The sequence below is a fragment of the Sipha flava genome, unplaced genomic scaffold, assembly GCF_003268045.1.
Source record: "Sipha flava isolate LNK unplaced genomic scaffold, YSA_version1 335_pilon_pilon, whole genome shotgun sequence".
Lineage (NCBI taxonomy): Eukaryota > Metazoa > Arthropoda > Insecta > Hemiptera > Aphididae > Sipha > Sipha flava.
In genome coordinates this window covers 57,320-74,047 of record NW_020273026.1, presented here as the reverse complement: position 1 = coordinate 74,047, position 16,728 = coordinate 57,320, and the positions used below count along the sequence as shown (strand labels likewise).

At 31.6% G+C, this 16,728-nt stretch overlaps 2 protein-coding genes across 2 annotated transcripts; both read right to left on the bottom strand.

Annotated features, from left to right (window-relative positions):
* Window positions 1-265: 265 nt before the first annotated feature.
* LOC112687202 (tigger transposable element-derived protein 6-like) lies at window positions 266-1,399 on the bottom strand. Its single transcript, XM_025559789.1, has 2 exons — window positions 397-1,399; window positions 266-303 (listed from the first exon to the last, which is right to left on the bottom strand). The coding sequence occupies exons 1-2, from the start codon at window positions 1,397-1,399 to the stop codon at window positions 266-268; spliced, it is 1,041 nt and encodes a 346-aa protein (XP_025415574.1).
* Window positions 1,400-15,034: 13,635 nt separating this feature from the next.
* Window positions 15,035-15,884, bottom strand: LOC112687201 (zinc finger BED domain-containing protein 4-like). The gene is made up of 2 exons (XM_025559788.1): window positions 15,611-15,884; window positions 15,035-15,408 (listed from the first exon to the last, which is right to left on the bottom strand). The coding sequence occupies exons 1-2, from the start codon at window positions 15,882-15,884 to the stop codon at window positions 15,035-15,037; spliced, it is 648 nt and encodes a 215-aa protein (XP_025415573.1).
* Window positions 15,885-16,728: the final 844 nt, after the last annotated feature.

Genomic DNA, 16,728 nt, shown 5'->3' with positions numbered 1-16,728 from the left:
ATACATAACATGAATAATATTAAAAATATTTTAATTTTAAAATACCTAAATGTCTTTTTAGTATTAAATTTGGTAGTGTTTAAATTAATTAATTATCAATATACAGTAAAACTCGCTTAAGACGCTCTTTAAGGGACCAGCTCTCTAGAACTTCTTAAGCGGGAAAGCGTCTTATGCGGGAATAAAAAAAAAAAATGATGTGATTGAAATATCGAGTTTATTTTTTTATTATTAAACATAATTTAATGGGTAATACACTTATAAATTAATTACAATTACAATATTCATACTCATATTTTTGTGCTACTGATTTTAATTTAAAAAAATATTATTATTACATATTTTATTATTGTTTATTAAAAAAATTATCTATTTTTGACTGTTTAAGGTTCTGACAATGCGTTTCAGCAAGAAAGTTTTCAATTTTATTAAGACAACCTAACATTTCTTCGGAATTTTCAACAGAGGATAATACTTTCCGAATTTCCGATAGATGTTGCAAACCAGAAGAAATTGTAGGAGTAGATACTGGAAAGTCTTGATCTTCTTCTTGATCGTCGTCTTCTTTCTCATTCTCCACTAAGTTTGTATCAGCGATTATTTCATCTAAAGTCCGAGTGCTACTGGTTACGAGTTCATCATCTATTGTTGCATAATCAGCAAAATTTTGCAGAAGTTGAAAGTCCTCTTCTTTTAAAGGTGAGCTATCAGCCTGTTCAGAGTTGTTCAAAACAACAAATATAGCTTTTCGAAAACAGTTTATTATTACATCTGGTTTAATTTCATCCCAAGCGGCACTAATGTAATGTATGGAGTCCAAAACATTAACTTTGGCTGAAATTTGGTCGGTACTCTCCATGTCTCTCAAGTACCGCTGAACTAACTTTTTTCGGTACTTTTGTTTTATCACTTTAATGATACCCTGATCTAGAGGTTGTAACTTAGATGTAGTATTTGGTGGAAAGAAAACAAGCTTTATATTGGTAGTAGGGATATCTTTAGGGTGAGCTGGACAATTGTCGACGAATAGAATAATTTTTCTCTTTTGTTTACCGAAAAGTACATCTAGCTGTTGAATCCAGTTCATGAATAGTGTTCCTGTCATCCAAGCACGACTTTGAGCAAGGTATTCACATGGTAACGTACGAACATTTTTGAAACAGCGAGGAGACCTACTTTTTCCAATGACGACCAACTTCAATTTATGGGTGCCTGTAGAATTTGTACATACTAAGACCGTGAGTCGTTCCTTGCTCAACTTTCCACCATAGCATGTCTCATTTTTAAAAACAAAATACTTATCTGGCATAAGCTTAAAAAACAATCCGAATTCATCAGCGTTATATACATCGTCAGGAGCATAATCTCGCAGTAATGAAGGCAACACGTTATTTTCCATGAAGCTATATCATCATTATTAACAGATTCAGCCTCACCTGAAATTACTACTCCGAAATCTATCCATCCAACCAGTCGATCCACTAAATTCGGTTAAGTTAAGACGTGCGGCAATCTCCATTGCCTTTTCCATGATTACATCTCCACAAGTTCTTAAAGTAGAAGGAGGTATCCCCAGTTCATTAGCAATATCCTTTTGTTTTTTTTTCCAACCAATCCTTCATCGTACTTCTTCAAAATGTTGAGTTTGGCCGAAATTGATAGCGCTTTACGTTTTATGCCACTAGCCATAACGAAATTACGATTATACACATGCGAACGATCAGCACTTACTAAATCTCATAATACGATGAAATACAGTGAAACTGTTATAATAAGTATTGATAAAATAGGTATAGCGATAAAATAAAACGATAAGAACACGTATAATACTAAAAGTTCTATTTTTATTTTCACAAAACTACTAAAATTTATCGTAATCTACTGAACAAAAGAGCGTTTTACCCGATTAGACAGAGAAAAACTGAGTGTCTTAATAGGTGGTTTTTACATTGACTAGTATAGAAAATGTCTAGGGACCGACGAAAAACAGCGTCTTATACGGGAAAGCGTCTTAAGCGAGTTTTACTGTAGTTATAATTTTTAAGTTCAATTGTTTGGTTAGAACTTCCCTATTGTGTTATTACGGTTATTATAGATACCTCGCATTAATATAATGTTAAGAACCCCTGTTATATTAGTTAGTAAGCAGAATAGTATTATGTATATTATATTATAATTATACGTGATTGTTTGTGTCACCACTATTCTGCGTATTAGCATCGCAGTCGAGACCGGGCTGTAAGGAATGTGCTGAGACAACCCTTTTGGATCACACACACGGTACCCGGGTCCCGACTGGCGGGCAGTCGTTAAGTGTGAATGTCCGTGAGCAGAACCTCGTCTTAAATTTAATAAACTTTATTTTCGTTTAACAAAAGATATTTTTCCTTTCGCACCAGTACCTTTTTCTTTTATTATATTTTAAATATAATAAGTTGTGCTAAACTCAAGTACGTGCACAACAATAATATTATTTTATATTAATATAAATATATTTCTGTGTAGGATTTAATATGATATATATTAGATTTTAATACACGATAATAACCAATATGTATTTTGCAGAAGTGTTTAAGAGGACGCCACACCGAAAACAAAACGCATACAACGACCGAGAGAACGTGCTGTTAAGTGTTTTCACGATGCGCAAGCACGCGACGTTTAAGCCGCGCCCACCACTCGACGTCGGCGGCCGGCCGACGATTGTGCTCATTCATATAATTTATTATCATATGAATAAATAAATAAAAATGTAATTTAATCATTTACCAATAAGTTTGTTGTACTTCAAGCCATGCATATTGAAACTTTGTGAAAACCCTTCTACTATAGCATCGGCTTCCATAGCTGTTGAAGCTTTTTTCCAATTCAAAAAACATAAATGACTGGGTGGATTTTCTTTTTTAACTAAAGCACGCTGACAAATACAGCAATAGCTATTCCTAATACCAATAAATAGTACTTTTTTCGTCTGCAACCCAATTATAGCAGCCTATGAAATTATAAGATCATTTTTTAGTAATAAGGCAGTAGGCACTAATAAAAGTAACAAACAGTAAAATTTACTACGGGATAGTAAATTTAATAGGATTATCCAATTCGAAAAATGTTAAAAAAAACAAAATATTTTCTAAAATGTTACATACAGCTCCAGAAAATGCGTTAAATTTAGTTTTGTAGCTTCTTTTGGACCATTGTCCGTCAGCAATAACGGTACACAGAGGTACTCCTTCTATATCAACATAACCACTTTTTAATGCTATCTGTCGCTCTTTTTCGCCCGCAATTTTCATTTCATCAATAACAGAATCACTGACCGAATCGCTGACAGTGGTTAGATTATGGATGTATGAAGTAGACGATATTGAAGGTATTTCTACCGAGGCACAAAACTCACTAAGTTGTGTGTGACCAATTCCTAAAGTTTTAATAAAAAGACAAAAAATAATTGCATCTATTGATATATTAATATGGATTGTATACCTATATTTTTATTAAAAAGTATAAATTGCGTACCAATTGCCAATGTACCATTTATTACTGCTTGATTAATACCCAAGTACTTTGTATCATTTGAGTTTTCTGATGCGATTTTAGATATGGTACCACACATTTTGCATTCAAATGTGAATATAGAAATGTACCCTTTACGAAGTTCACTTTTAAATTCCATGTCAATAAACAAACAATCAAATTTGTCATACCTACTTTGTTGTATTTGTGTAAATAAATAATTAATATCAACAATCCTACGTCCTTCGACTATACTAAAATTAAAATTATATATAACCGAAATATATTACAAATGAAAGCCATTTAAATATGGAACACTTAATTATTATGTGCATACTTAGTTGCAATTCTATCATTTTCATTATAAAGCTGATCTTCAGTCTGTGAAACTTGTTCTTCTACAGCAGTTATGTTGACATCTATTATAATATTATTCATACCGTATGCATGTAAGGGTGTCGAAGTAAACCTAAATATAATTGATATAATCAATATAATAAATATTAATAATTATTATTATATTATTAGGTATGCTAAGGTAGGCTCACAATTTTATTTATAAGCGTTTAAAGGTCATATTTTTACGAACATTTGAAATTTTTTTTTTTTAGTTATTTTACAGACACAAAAACATTTAAATTTTAGACGCTCGTAAAAATTGTTTAACTGACTTTCACTCAATTTTTTTTATAATTATTTTAATCCAAACCTATGGACAACCTTTTATTAAATTTTCAACTCTTAGCTATGAATACAAATAAATTTATACATTTTGAACAACGTAATAGTTTGCAAATATTCGTGCAATTTTGACGATTTTTTTCAATATTTTAACTTAAAAAAAAATGGTGCATATGTTTTTTGATAATTTTTTAATCCCTCATAGATTAACTTATGTAAAACCTATTGAATTTTAAAGTATTTTGACTCGGCCAAAAAATGTTTACTTATCGACATTTTAAAAAAAAAAAAAAATTGAATATTTAAAATGACTACCTATAACAATTAATGATAAACTTTAAGTTAAATTTTCATGAATTTTTGATCAGCCACATTTCTTTTATAGTCATTTTTTTTACTTTTGACCCCTCAAAGTACATTCACATTGCTACCCGAAAACACCCAAGATTTTTAAGATAGAAGCAAATTTTGTCCTCAGACACAAAAAAAACACACATCATTATAAAATCAATACGTCAAGAATCTAAAACATTACGAATATTTAAAATTTACTTTTTCAATTCAATATTTTCTGATGAGTTGTCAGAGTTCTTATCAACTTTAAAAACTGACAAATCCTGTTCTTCATGTGACGTTACAAACGATGACTCCATATTATCTTCTATACCACTAATACTGTATAATAAATTGAAAATGAATAATATAATAATAATTAATAATTAATAATATTTTCAAGACCAATTATTAAAAACTTATAGACTTACTTTAATTCTGAATGTTCCGTCAAGGATGTATCTAACAATGTTGCATTTAAATCAATGTCATTAGTATTATCATTATTAGTTACTGATTCAGAACCTCTGTAAAGAAGAAAATCCTATTAATTGCACAGTTTCTACATTATAGCTATTGTTATAACCTATACAAATATAGTTACTTGTACAACTAATATTATTTATACATATATAAATATGTTTATTAATAATGTACATATATTTAAAATTTTGTAAAATAAAATAAAAATTGAGAAAAAACGAAGATTTTTACGCAAAACCAGTTTTTAAACTTCAAACACATAAAAAAAATGATAGAAAATACGCTCAAAGTTTTTAAATTCTGAGCGAAGCGAGGAATGTATTGGGTTTACAATGATGTTTATTTAATTATTTTTTCTTGTTTGTAAACACTTTTTCGTGAAATCCTGGACCAAAAGTTTCGTCCAGCAACTTTTTAGATTTGAAATCGAACTGAGATGGTCATTTTTCCAAAATCTCCATAGTTTTTCCTTGAAAGTCGAAAAACTGAGTAATAACGGAAAAATAGGTAAAAATTCGCCGTAAACGATATTTTCACTTTTTTGATTTTAGTTACTTAGTCATACCTCAAAATGTGTTTTTACTAGAAACTTGAAAATTTTTTTCTGTATCAAAGACATACTTCCTTATGTTAAAAAAAATGTCATGCAATTTTGAGCATTTTTCACCTACATATAGAACTTTGAATTCACTTAATTTTTTGAAAGTTATTATGCAATTAAATTTTAAATATTTCATAAAAAGTTCTGAAAATTTAATATGACCTTACTCATATACTTAACTACCGATTCTAAAAAAATTCTAAAATCGCTAGTCAGGATTATTTTGTAACGACCGTGATAAATAAAACCAAAATAGTATCGTTTTTTAATAAATAATTAAATATTTTTTAATAATTATAATGATTCATTTTTACTTACATAAATGGCGAAGCTACAGTTCTATCGGTTTCTAATAGATCAGTCCCTTGAGTACTAGGTTCCCTGTGTATAAAAATAATGTAGGTACGTGTACGTAATAAAATAACCAATAAGTAGGTACAAACTGTATAGTAGTTGAATAAAATAATTAATATTAATAATAATTACTTACCATTTTGATGATTTTTTCCTTAAATTATTTAATCTACATATATTTATTTTTTTACGACTTTTAAGCCTTGACTGTGCTGTTCGCTTTTTTTTGCACTCCAGAAAGTCGTCCATAATTGTATTTAATAAGAATTTTTTAAAAACACAGCAAAAAACAAAAAGTATCTTGTCAACTGATGACATAGGATTGACACACATAAAACAATTAGTATTGTCTGTCAAAAGTCTAAACTCGTCAAAATTTTGACGATAAATAATTTCTAGATAAACTGATAATCATCGCAATCATATAAGGGTTAGTAGAATATTATTAGCACCCATCGCTATCGCAGTAGTTTTATTTTTAATTTTTATCAAGATTGTGGTACGAACTCATTATTGCGTTGTAGAGTGGGAATGGACGGGGGTCGCCACTATTGCAATTAACCGCACAGCGTTTAGCTGGCCGCGTGGCGGCGCTACTAGTCGGTGAAAATAATTATAAACTTTCTTGTGAAACCCTTTTCGAACTTCAAGTACTACGACGTATTGAACGATCTGAGACGCATAATTAATACACCGCTGGAAAGAAGATATAATTTACTATGTTTTGTTGGTAACCAATTTTTGAAAAAATGATTCACAAGCGAGCTTTAAGACATTACAAAATAGTACAAAAGAAGTTTTTGATTTGCGAAATTTTGCAGAAAAAAAGTACAATTTAAATAATTTGATTCCAACAAAACATAGTAAATATTATCATCTTTCAACGGTGTATTAATAATTTCTGTATGTTAATTGAAAACTTCGTAGCACTTGAAATACGAACGCACTATTTTGACTATAAAATGTACATGTGTAGCGTCCTCTTAATATTGTTACGTGCCACCGGCTCGATTTCAAATTGTGCAGTCGATAATGTATTTAAATTTAATTAATAAAATATGAGACTTTAACTTAAACGTTTATTTCAATATTGTAGTAAGCCCAAGGCTAGGCGTATTTAATAATCAGCATTTAATTAATCAATATTTAATAATCAAAAATAACTTATTATGCATATTAGTAAATTCGCCAAGGTCCAGCTAAATTTAATAATCAAAATAATATTAGAATTAGGCCACTTTTACGTCATTGGAACCTGTATAAATACGGGTTGAGCATTTAGCATTATTCAGATGTAGATAGGTAGTTAGACTGATCATTTCCCCTGTTAAATAAATTATTGCTCGTCGTGGACTTTGTTACAGCCACATCGCCGCGAGTATATAATTCTTAGCCCAGAATAACTTGTTATTTTCTTTTTTTGTGTTTTAACTGTTTGTTAATTTATTGTGATAAATTAATAAAAACAGTAAGTTTATAAGTTTAATATACCAGTGTTAAATTTATTCACCTACCTATCTCTTTCAACCCACGTCTCAAGATTTCATACAACGTGCTACGTCGTTAAATAATTAATGTGTTACCGATCGTAGTGTCCTGCACAACGATCACTACAATATTCAAAGTGTTTAAAAAATTATAACATAGAGTGACGTGAAGTTGCTTGTAGTTCCGTGACTATACTCGGCGCACGTTAAGATCATGACCAGTCGCGCATTCAAAACAACTTCCTCCACCGCACCGCTCGCTGTAGTGGCAGTTACCGGTTTCGTATACGGAACGCCTCATGCAACAGAGACGTGCACTTGTTTATAAAACAATAGAACTCACTCCATCACACTGTATAATTGATTGTATGACAGCGCGGCGTTGCGAGACACTCGTCGCGGAAGCAATACAACTCTATCTCCCTACCACGTTGTATAATTATTTTATATACTTATTATTCAAATTAAATTTTTTTATTTTTAGAAAAAACCAATAGATCTTTGACTTTATTTAGAGTCTAAAAATTTGTATCATATTTTAATATAAAAGAAAATCTTTTAAAACAATATTATATGGTTATATCAAAGTATTTATTTTAAATAATATACACGTTAATATATATATATATCACATTATTACATTCGAAATAATTACTATGAATATTTAAACATGTATGCAATGAATAAAATAAAAAATATTTTAAAACTATTATACAAATTTACAAATAATTAGGTACATAATTACAACAATCAAATGAATCGTCTTCATCACCAGATGAGTCTGTCGATTCATCAATTGATGAAATATGACGCGGATCGGGCTGGAGTTCATCTATCATCTTTTTTTTTTTTGAAATACTGATGCCACCATCCATGAAAGTTTAGTATGTCATCATTTTTTATTGATTTTACTTCCAAAAATGATGATAAATTTTTAGCTATCTTAATAAGATTTACATATTGACTAGGTACATAAATTCGATCAAACCTCCTTATTACTCGATTTATCACTGAAAAGTTGCGGTCACAGGGCAAGAAACTGTGCCCTTGTACTGGAAAATATTGGTGTATGTTGGAAAATCTGTTGTTCATTGTTATTGCCAAAAGTATTCTAGTCACCATATGGTTTTTGGCCACCACACGCGTCACTAAATACATGGAGTTCCTTTACTTCATCAGGTATAGTGTTGAAAAAATCATTAAGAAAGCTACAAACTTCATTTAGACCCCTTTTAGCGGTCCCTTCAGTGTATGTGTAAAATACAGATCTATTATTTCCAATATCATAAATATTGAATACATAAAACCATAACTTACGTAGGTAGAACCTTTCCTGGACTTGCATGAATGGGAGGGGGAGGTTTTGCATGTAATCGAATATAATGGTCATAACGTCTCTTCTGTTTTTACAAATTTCAGAAACTTCGTTAAATTTATTATAAAATTTTTTTGCTTTATTTTTGTGAACTACTAACTCTGCAACTGCACTCTTTTTGCCACATCGTTTAGTGTTGGAGATTTAATTTTAGTGTTAAGCTTTTCACAAGTTGAGCATACATCTGCTGTGGTCGACCAAATCTGTAGCCAAAATTTTCATTAAAATATTTCAAATAATAATCATATTTTACAACATTTTCTAAGTTTGGGTTATTTTCAATGAAAAAGGAATGCATTTTTTTTATCGTCAGACATGCTTCTAAATAAATAACAGTGGTAGATGTATAATGTGCCTCGTTTTTAGGAAAAGTGATGAAATATGATCATGGATTTTACAAATTATTTCTGGGTCTAAAGTATTTCTCCGGTTTTTATGTTTTCCTCTCATATCAACAAGTGACTAATTGGTTTCATGTAATCTATTCAAACGTTGAATTACTTTGTTTGATATTGAATGGAAACTCATAAATGCTTTACGACAGCCTTCAACACGACTAGCATTTTTTATAGCATAGGTAGTATTTAAAAGAAGACGTGTTTTGCTTTGATTCGGACGATAAAGCTCGATGTCTATGCACATCAAATCTATCTATAAGCCCCACAAGATACGTATCCCTTTCATTTTTACGACGACCACTATAAACTGCGCTAATTATAGAGTTTTTTCTTCTATGGTTAAGTTAATCATAAATTTTTTACGACAGTTCCAGTTAGAACCTGTTAATAAATCTTTATTAAATTATCTTTACTTGTAACAAATTCTTCTCCTCTTTGTCTGGCCGATTTTTCAATTTCTTTTATGTGCTGGGATTTATTAAACTTGCCACGTTTTCTTCTTGGTTCAGTAATACTTCCTTCTGAATCGGATGACCAGTGGCGTATTTTCAATTTTTTCTGGGAGGGGTCCACATTTTATAATATAAATAATATAAATTAATTTTATTAATATAAACTTTATATTATATTATTTTTGGACAAGTTTTTATACAGTTTTTGGAGGAAGTTGAACTAAATATATAATGTAATAATAGTATAGTCTTATGTAATACTAGCTGAATTACCCGTCGTTGCCGGGTTTAAGTATATAAATGTATGTAACCTGCCAAGATAAAATTTTGTTAAATCTATTGAAATTTAAATTATTTAAGATTTTTTAAATAATATTTTATACATATTAATTTAGTTTTTAAGATAATGATTATTATCATAACCTATTCAATAAGTTACAGCTTTTTTTTTTTTTTACATTTTGAACCGAATACTATGGGTGGCACTGACGTGAGTCATTTCACCCCCTAGTATTCATAATTTATTGGAAAAAAAATAAATATTACAAAAATACCAATAACAACAAGAAAAACACAGTAGTTATATAACCTCGCGGGTGGGAGGCGGGACAATCCCCCGCCTGCCTAGCCCTTACAATCACGGATCGGTACATCTAACATACAACATTTTGTGGTCTGCACAGAGACAATACCCCTGTGTTAGACCGCACAAGTTACTTAGGTTAATTTACAATTTATGAGGGGCTCTATCCCCTCAAGTTTTACCCTCGGCATACATCAAAAAGTAATATATAAATAATTTATGTTCACTTCAGATCCCTGGTGCCGTCTCAACGGTGCAGCTGCGACAATTGCTTGTCTCCTTCTTTCTTCCTCGGTCTTTTTTTGTAGCACTTCGCGTACGAATCCGTTGATGGTATCCCACGTCTGTTTATCCTTCAACATGTGGTCCATCATGTTCTCAGGTTGAAGTCTTCCTCCAATTTCTGTTTCCACGCGGAATCTTCTAGTCTCCCAGGCGTCGCATTCGAAGATCGTATGAAATGCGTCATCGTCGTTGTGACCGCAGTACCAGCACTCTGGGGTTCCCAGCTTTCCTATTTTATGCAAGTAGTGGCTGAAGCATCCATGGCTAGTCAGCGCTTGGGTCAGCCAATAGTCAGTGTGCCCGTGCCTCCTATTCCTCCAACGCGAGATATCACTGATTATCTTATGCGTCCATCTGCCTTTCGCCTCGTCGCTGTCCCAACGACCCTGCCATGTCCTGTTCAGCATGCTTTCTGCTTCTTCTCTCACCTCGCCGGTTTCTGGTCTCAGTCGATTGTCGTATATCGCTTTTCGTTTTAAAGCCTGGAGGTCTATGGGGGGAATTCCCGTTATTACTAGGACTGCATCTGTAGATGAAGTGCGGTAAGCTGACGCGACCCTCAGCGCGATGCGTCTCTGGACCTTGGCCAGTTCCGACATTCCTTTTTTGCTCATTTTATTAGCCCACACTGGGGCACCATAAAGGAGCATTGAGTGCACCACGTTTGACATGAGCATTCGTTTGGCTTGCTTAGCAGCACTGACGTTGGGCAAAATTCTAGACAGGTTCTGGACGGCTCTACTAGCTTTTTCGCACGTCGTTCACGCATGAGCTGTGAATATAAGTTTTTGATCCAACCTTATTCCTAAGTACTTTAGTTCTTTTTCCTGCGAGTATCGCGTTGCCGTCTATCTCTATTTCCAGCTCGTTGTGAGTTCTTGTCTTCGTGATGACTAGCATTTCTGTCTTTTGAAGAGCAAGGTGGAGGCCTATGTTTTTCATCCAGTCCCTGGTCATCTCCGCCGCTTTCTGCAGTATGTTTTTCAGGCCGATGGTGTCTGTGGCCTGCGCTATGATGGCTACGTCGTCTGCGAACGCCAAGTATCTAGCACCTACAGGAAGGTTCAGGTAGTTGTAAGTTACAGCTTACAACTACCTGAACCTTTCTACAGTTTGGTATTCTGTTGAATACATATAGCATCTCACTTCTCCGAATATTTTACCTTTTGTCAATAAGTTCATGGTCTTTTTGACTTTTAACCGAAACACTCTTGCAATTATATCATGTCGATCATATGATCTTTGACCGGGAAGTAAGAGCTCTTTTATCTCGTCCCAGCGAGGATTACATGTAAAAGTAATAAAAAGGTCAGGACGACCATAATGTCTAACGTAGGTCATAGCATCTTGTGTTCTTTCGTACATGTACCTTGGCCCACCAGTAAAAGTTGACGGGAGTATAACCATTCGGCCTAACAGATTAGCTTCTATGTCTCATCGTCCAATCGCATCTTTTAAATGAATATAACTATCTGCACGCAATTTGGCTTGTTTGTTTTTGATGTAATTTAGTCTTTCAGTTTCAATTTTGGCGTATTCATCTACCAAATATTGACTGAAAGGAGAACGATAATTAACTAAATAGTTGTCTTCCCCTTTTCTGACCATTATTCTATATGAGTAAAAACTTGATGCAGAGACAATTTTTTTAAGCGGTAACTTGGTTTTTGGATCGCGTTGTGATATATTGATTGCATACCCATCATCCCCCCCAACAAAACATTAAAGGATACTGCAGTGCGTCGTATGCTCGATGTATCTCACTGATACGGTGAAGTGAGTTACTTCGGTTTTCGAGGATGATGTCTCTTCGATCGAACTGCTGATTTACTAACATTAAAGCAACTTCATTTGCCGTTGGTGCATTATACCTGCCTCTATATTCTTCTGGTGGTTTTTTTATCTGCATGTATTACAACTTTAAATGACTCTGAAGGAGGTATTTTATCGATGGTAAATTGTAATAATCAATTGTAAATTATGCGGTGGCATGCCTAGTAAATCCAATGAGTTTAAAAACTCTGTTGGATAATTTACAACTTCAGTAGCATCGCAAACTGTATCTAGATTTGTATGACACCAAGTTTTCTGGTAACAAATTTTGTATCTTGAGATTTAATTCGTTGACCTCCACATTTTTTGCTACTAAAATTGCTCTTTCTGCCAGCCACTCATGATTTGTGTATTGTCTGTGTACACTGGGACATATCTGGTCAATGAGAGCATCTTGCGAATAAATGATTGTGCAGAAATCGTTCGGTAATTTTATACATCCCGTTTCATCTGTAGTAACTTTTTGTATTTTAAACTTTGTAACGTAATTTATAATGTCCTCACCTGATAATGGCCGGTAGCCGGATAATTCACCGCATTTAATTCACCGCAATACAATTCACCGGGTGTACAATTCACCGTGGTACAATTCATCGCGGCTAAAATTTATCGTAACATAATATACACGTACATATTATATACGTAGACATAGTCTCTTGAGTGATTGTAAGTCTAATAAGACGTGTTCACGTATAACTCGTTTTTGCTCTAAATGTCTTCGGGTTTGACGTTACCAAACCTTAAAGCTAAATTTAAAAATATACAAAAAACATGTCATACTTAAATTATAATTGTGTTATATCTATTGGCCGTTTTGTACATTTTGTTTCAATCGTGTCCGGAACGTAAGTATACGTAATACGTCGTTAGTTTTTATTAATTAATTGTTAATTATGAATATATTATATATTAAAAGTGAACGAGGTAGAGATAAATTGACTTTTAAAGGGTACATTTATATATACGAAAAATCATGGTTAAATAAATCAATATGGAAGTGTGAAAATTATCAAAAAATGAAATGCAAGGGACGTTTACATGTAAGAAATGATGAAATAATAAAAGAACAAATTCACAATCATGTTCCGGACTCTGAAAAAATTGAGGTGAATATAGCAATGAATAAATTAAAAGAAAAAGCAATCGAACGACCCGACTTGAGATCACGTGCAGTTATAGGCTTAATTTCGACATCAGTAAGTTCACTTATTCAAAATATAATTTAAACGAACAATAAATATGTTCTATACTGTAACTGTTATACTATTATAAATTCTGTAGTTGACAAGTTCAGCAGCAGCGCATCTACCAAAATTAACTTCAATTAAACGGACGATTCGGAGGATAAGAAATGAGGAAGAGACTATACCACTTAACCCATAATCACTTAGTGATTTAGTGATACCTCAAAAGTATCGGTTAACAAACAATGAACATCCATTTTTGTTGCATGATGGTGGCTCAGGAGAAGACCGAATACTTTTATTTTCGACCGAAAGAAATTTACGTCTTATGAAAAACTGTAAGCATTGGTATGCAGATGGAACAGTTTCGACATCACCTTTACTGTTTACACAAATATATACGGTAACATTTTTATTAAACTAAAGTTAGTTAGTTTAAACTTATATTCAAATAAAAGGTTAACAAACCAAAAATTCTTATCGTAAATCATGAATCGTAAATCTTTACATTATAAAGATAAGTCGTCCCGAACAATCGCAATTTCGTGCAATAAACGTGAAGTATTAGTATAATACTATACCTATACGTATAGCATCTATGACTTGTCATAATAATGTATTTAACCTGTTTTTACTTATAAAGATAATAACAATATAATGATAACATAATAATAATTCCGTCTTCTTGGCGATACGCAACAAATTAGGGATGGGCAAAGATTTATAAACATCGATTGTCGATGTATCGATACATCGAAATTTGAAACACCGATTTTTTTTTTTACATCGATTCTCACAGTGAAAATATCGATGTTTTTAAAAATCGATGTACATGGTAGAAACATCGATGTTTACCGATGTTTTCACAAAAAAATTTTTCCTTAAAGCTCTTTTTTTAGTGTGAGGTTGAATTTTTAATTGCTACATTGTGCAAATTTTATACCAACTATTAAATGTTAATTAATTGGGTAATTCTCAAATACAAAACTATTTGTTTAAATAAATATTACAGATTGAACATTTCTATTATAATAGTAATATACCTAATAGCTGATAATTAAGTAGTTATATCACTGATTATAAATATAATAATATATTACTGTAATATAAAAATAATGGTTATATGTATTAAGATAAAGATAATACCTAAGTATATTTTTTTTTTTAGATAAATCATAGGTTTTCTTAGTACTTAGTTATAAATTATAAGTTATAACTTATAATACATACAAATTACAAATATAATATTAATAAAAACAATAAAACTAAACAAAAACTAAATAATATTAAAAACATCTTTGTTTATAAATTATAAAAAAAAAACTAAAAACATAAGAGATTAAAATATTAAAAACATAACTTATCGTTTATACATATATTAAAACAAACAATTTTTAACAAAATAGATAATATAATATTAAAAACAATAACTTTTTGTTTAAACATTTATGACATAAAACACAATAACTTGGTTATAATGACCATAACGTATCATCTAAGGATTGCAAAAATAATAATTTGTTAAGATGTTTTGGGGTTAAACGATTCCTTTGATTACTTAAAGTTAGTCCAGCTTTAGAAAACAACCTCTCACTTGGTACAGACGTTGCAACAATTGACAAATATTTTATTGCAATGTTTGACAATATGGGATATACACTTTTCATATCTTTCCATAAGTGAAGAGGATTGTCTGATAACCGAGCCACGCTTGATTTCAAGTACAAATTTAGTTCATTTGGAAACCCTATGTCATCAGACTGAAGCTGCCTTCTACGTCTGGTAGATTTTTGTACCATAGATTCATGTTCTTGCCATAAATTGAAAGGTTTTGCTTCATCATGTTCTAAAACAAAATAAATATATACATATAATAATATTATAATACAATTTTTTTTAAATTTAATTTCTTGAAGTTTCCATACCTGTTATTGTATCACTGTCACTTGAGCTTTCACTTTAATCTTGGTTTTGTTTTATCTCGTCAGAAATATAATTTAAAGTCTTAGAGAGTGCCAATGAATCTTTAAAATAAATCTTTTTAAAACGTGGATCTAAAACTGTTGCTATGCTTAAAAGTGCAACACTTTCAACTGAACCAAAACGCTTCTCACAGTGAAATAAGATTTCTTTTTTGAACTGAATGCCTAATTCTTGTGTAGGTTTGAATTGGCTGATGTTTTTAACCATCATGTATATCATAGGAATAACCATACTTGAAGTTATATATTTTTGACCAAAAAGTTCTTTGGTAGATGCTTCAATAGGTCTTAATAAATCTATAATATCAGAAATATCTTTGATTTCTTTTGCGGATATCATTGATGGCGCTGTAATATGTTTATGCACAATATCATTAATTATTTTGCTTAGTTAAGTGAAGCGTTCTAACATGTAATAAGTACTGTTCCATCTGGTTGCCACCTCTTGAATAAGTTTTCCATCACCATTGGTTGATTTTCGCAGTTCGTCGCTTACCACAACACTATGCTTAAACCTTTAATAATATTTTTCACCTTTGAAATTAATTTTGTCAGTTCGGAGACACTTGAAATTGCATTCTGTGCTACCAGATTCAGTGTATGTGCAAAGCAAAGAATGTGTTTTTTTTTCCAAAAGATAAATCGATTGCTTTAGTCATGTTTGCCGCTCCATCGGTTACCACTGCAACAATTTTTTGTTTAGTAATATTCCATTCTACGCAAACATCTACCAATTTAATGGCTATATATATATATTCACTCGTATGTCTCTCGTCTAGTTCATATACTCCTAATAATACTGCGTTGAATTTATATTGATCGACAAAGTGAATAGTTAACACCAATATAACTCCTAGTTTGGATGTCTGTCCAAATATCTGTGGTTAAAGTGAAATATTGTACATTTTTTAATTTGTCCATAAAAATTTCCTTCATTGCATCATATTTTTCAAATATTTTGCTAGAAATATATCGACGACTGGGTACTTTAAAATTTGGTGAAACTGTCTTCATTAAGTATTTAAACCCTTCATCTTCGACTATGCTTAATGGCTGATTGTCTTTACATATCATAAACATAATTGCATGGATAATTTTTTCAGATTTGGCACCATCTTCTTTAAACTATGCCATAACACCAAATGATTCTGAAATCGTTTTTTGCCGTTTAAATGCTCCCATAA

Coding starts and splice junctions, on each gene's coding strand:
- LOC112687202 (XM_025559789.1), bottom strand. CDS start 1,399: ATGGAAAATAACGTGTTGCCTTCATTACTGCGAGATTATGCTCCTGAC. Junction 304..396: donor CTTTCTTGCTGAAACGCATT/GTCAGAACCTTA, acceptor TAAAATCAGTAG/CACAAAAATATGAGTATGAA.
- LOC112687201 (XM_025559788.1), bottom strand. CDS start 15,884: ATGATATCCGCAAAAGAAATCAAAGATATTTCTGATATTATAGATTTA. Junction 15,409..15,610: donor AGCAACAGTTTTAGATCCAC/GTTTTAAAAAGA, acceptor ATTTTGTTTTAG/AACATGATGAAGCAAAACCT.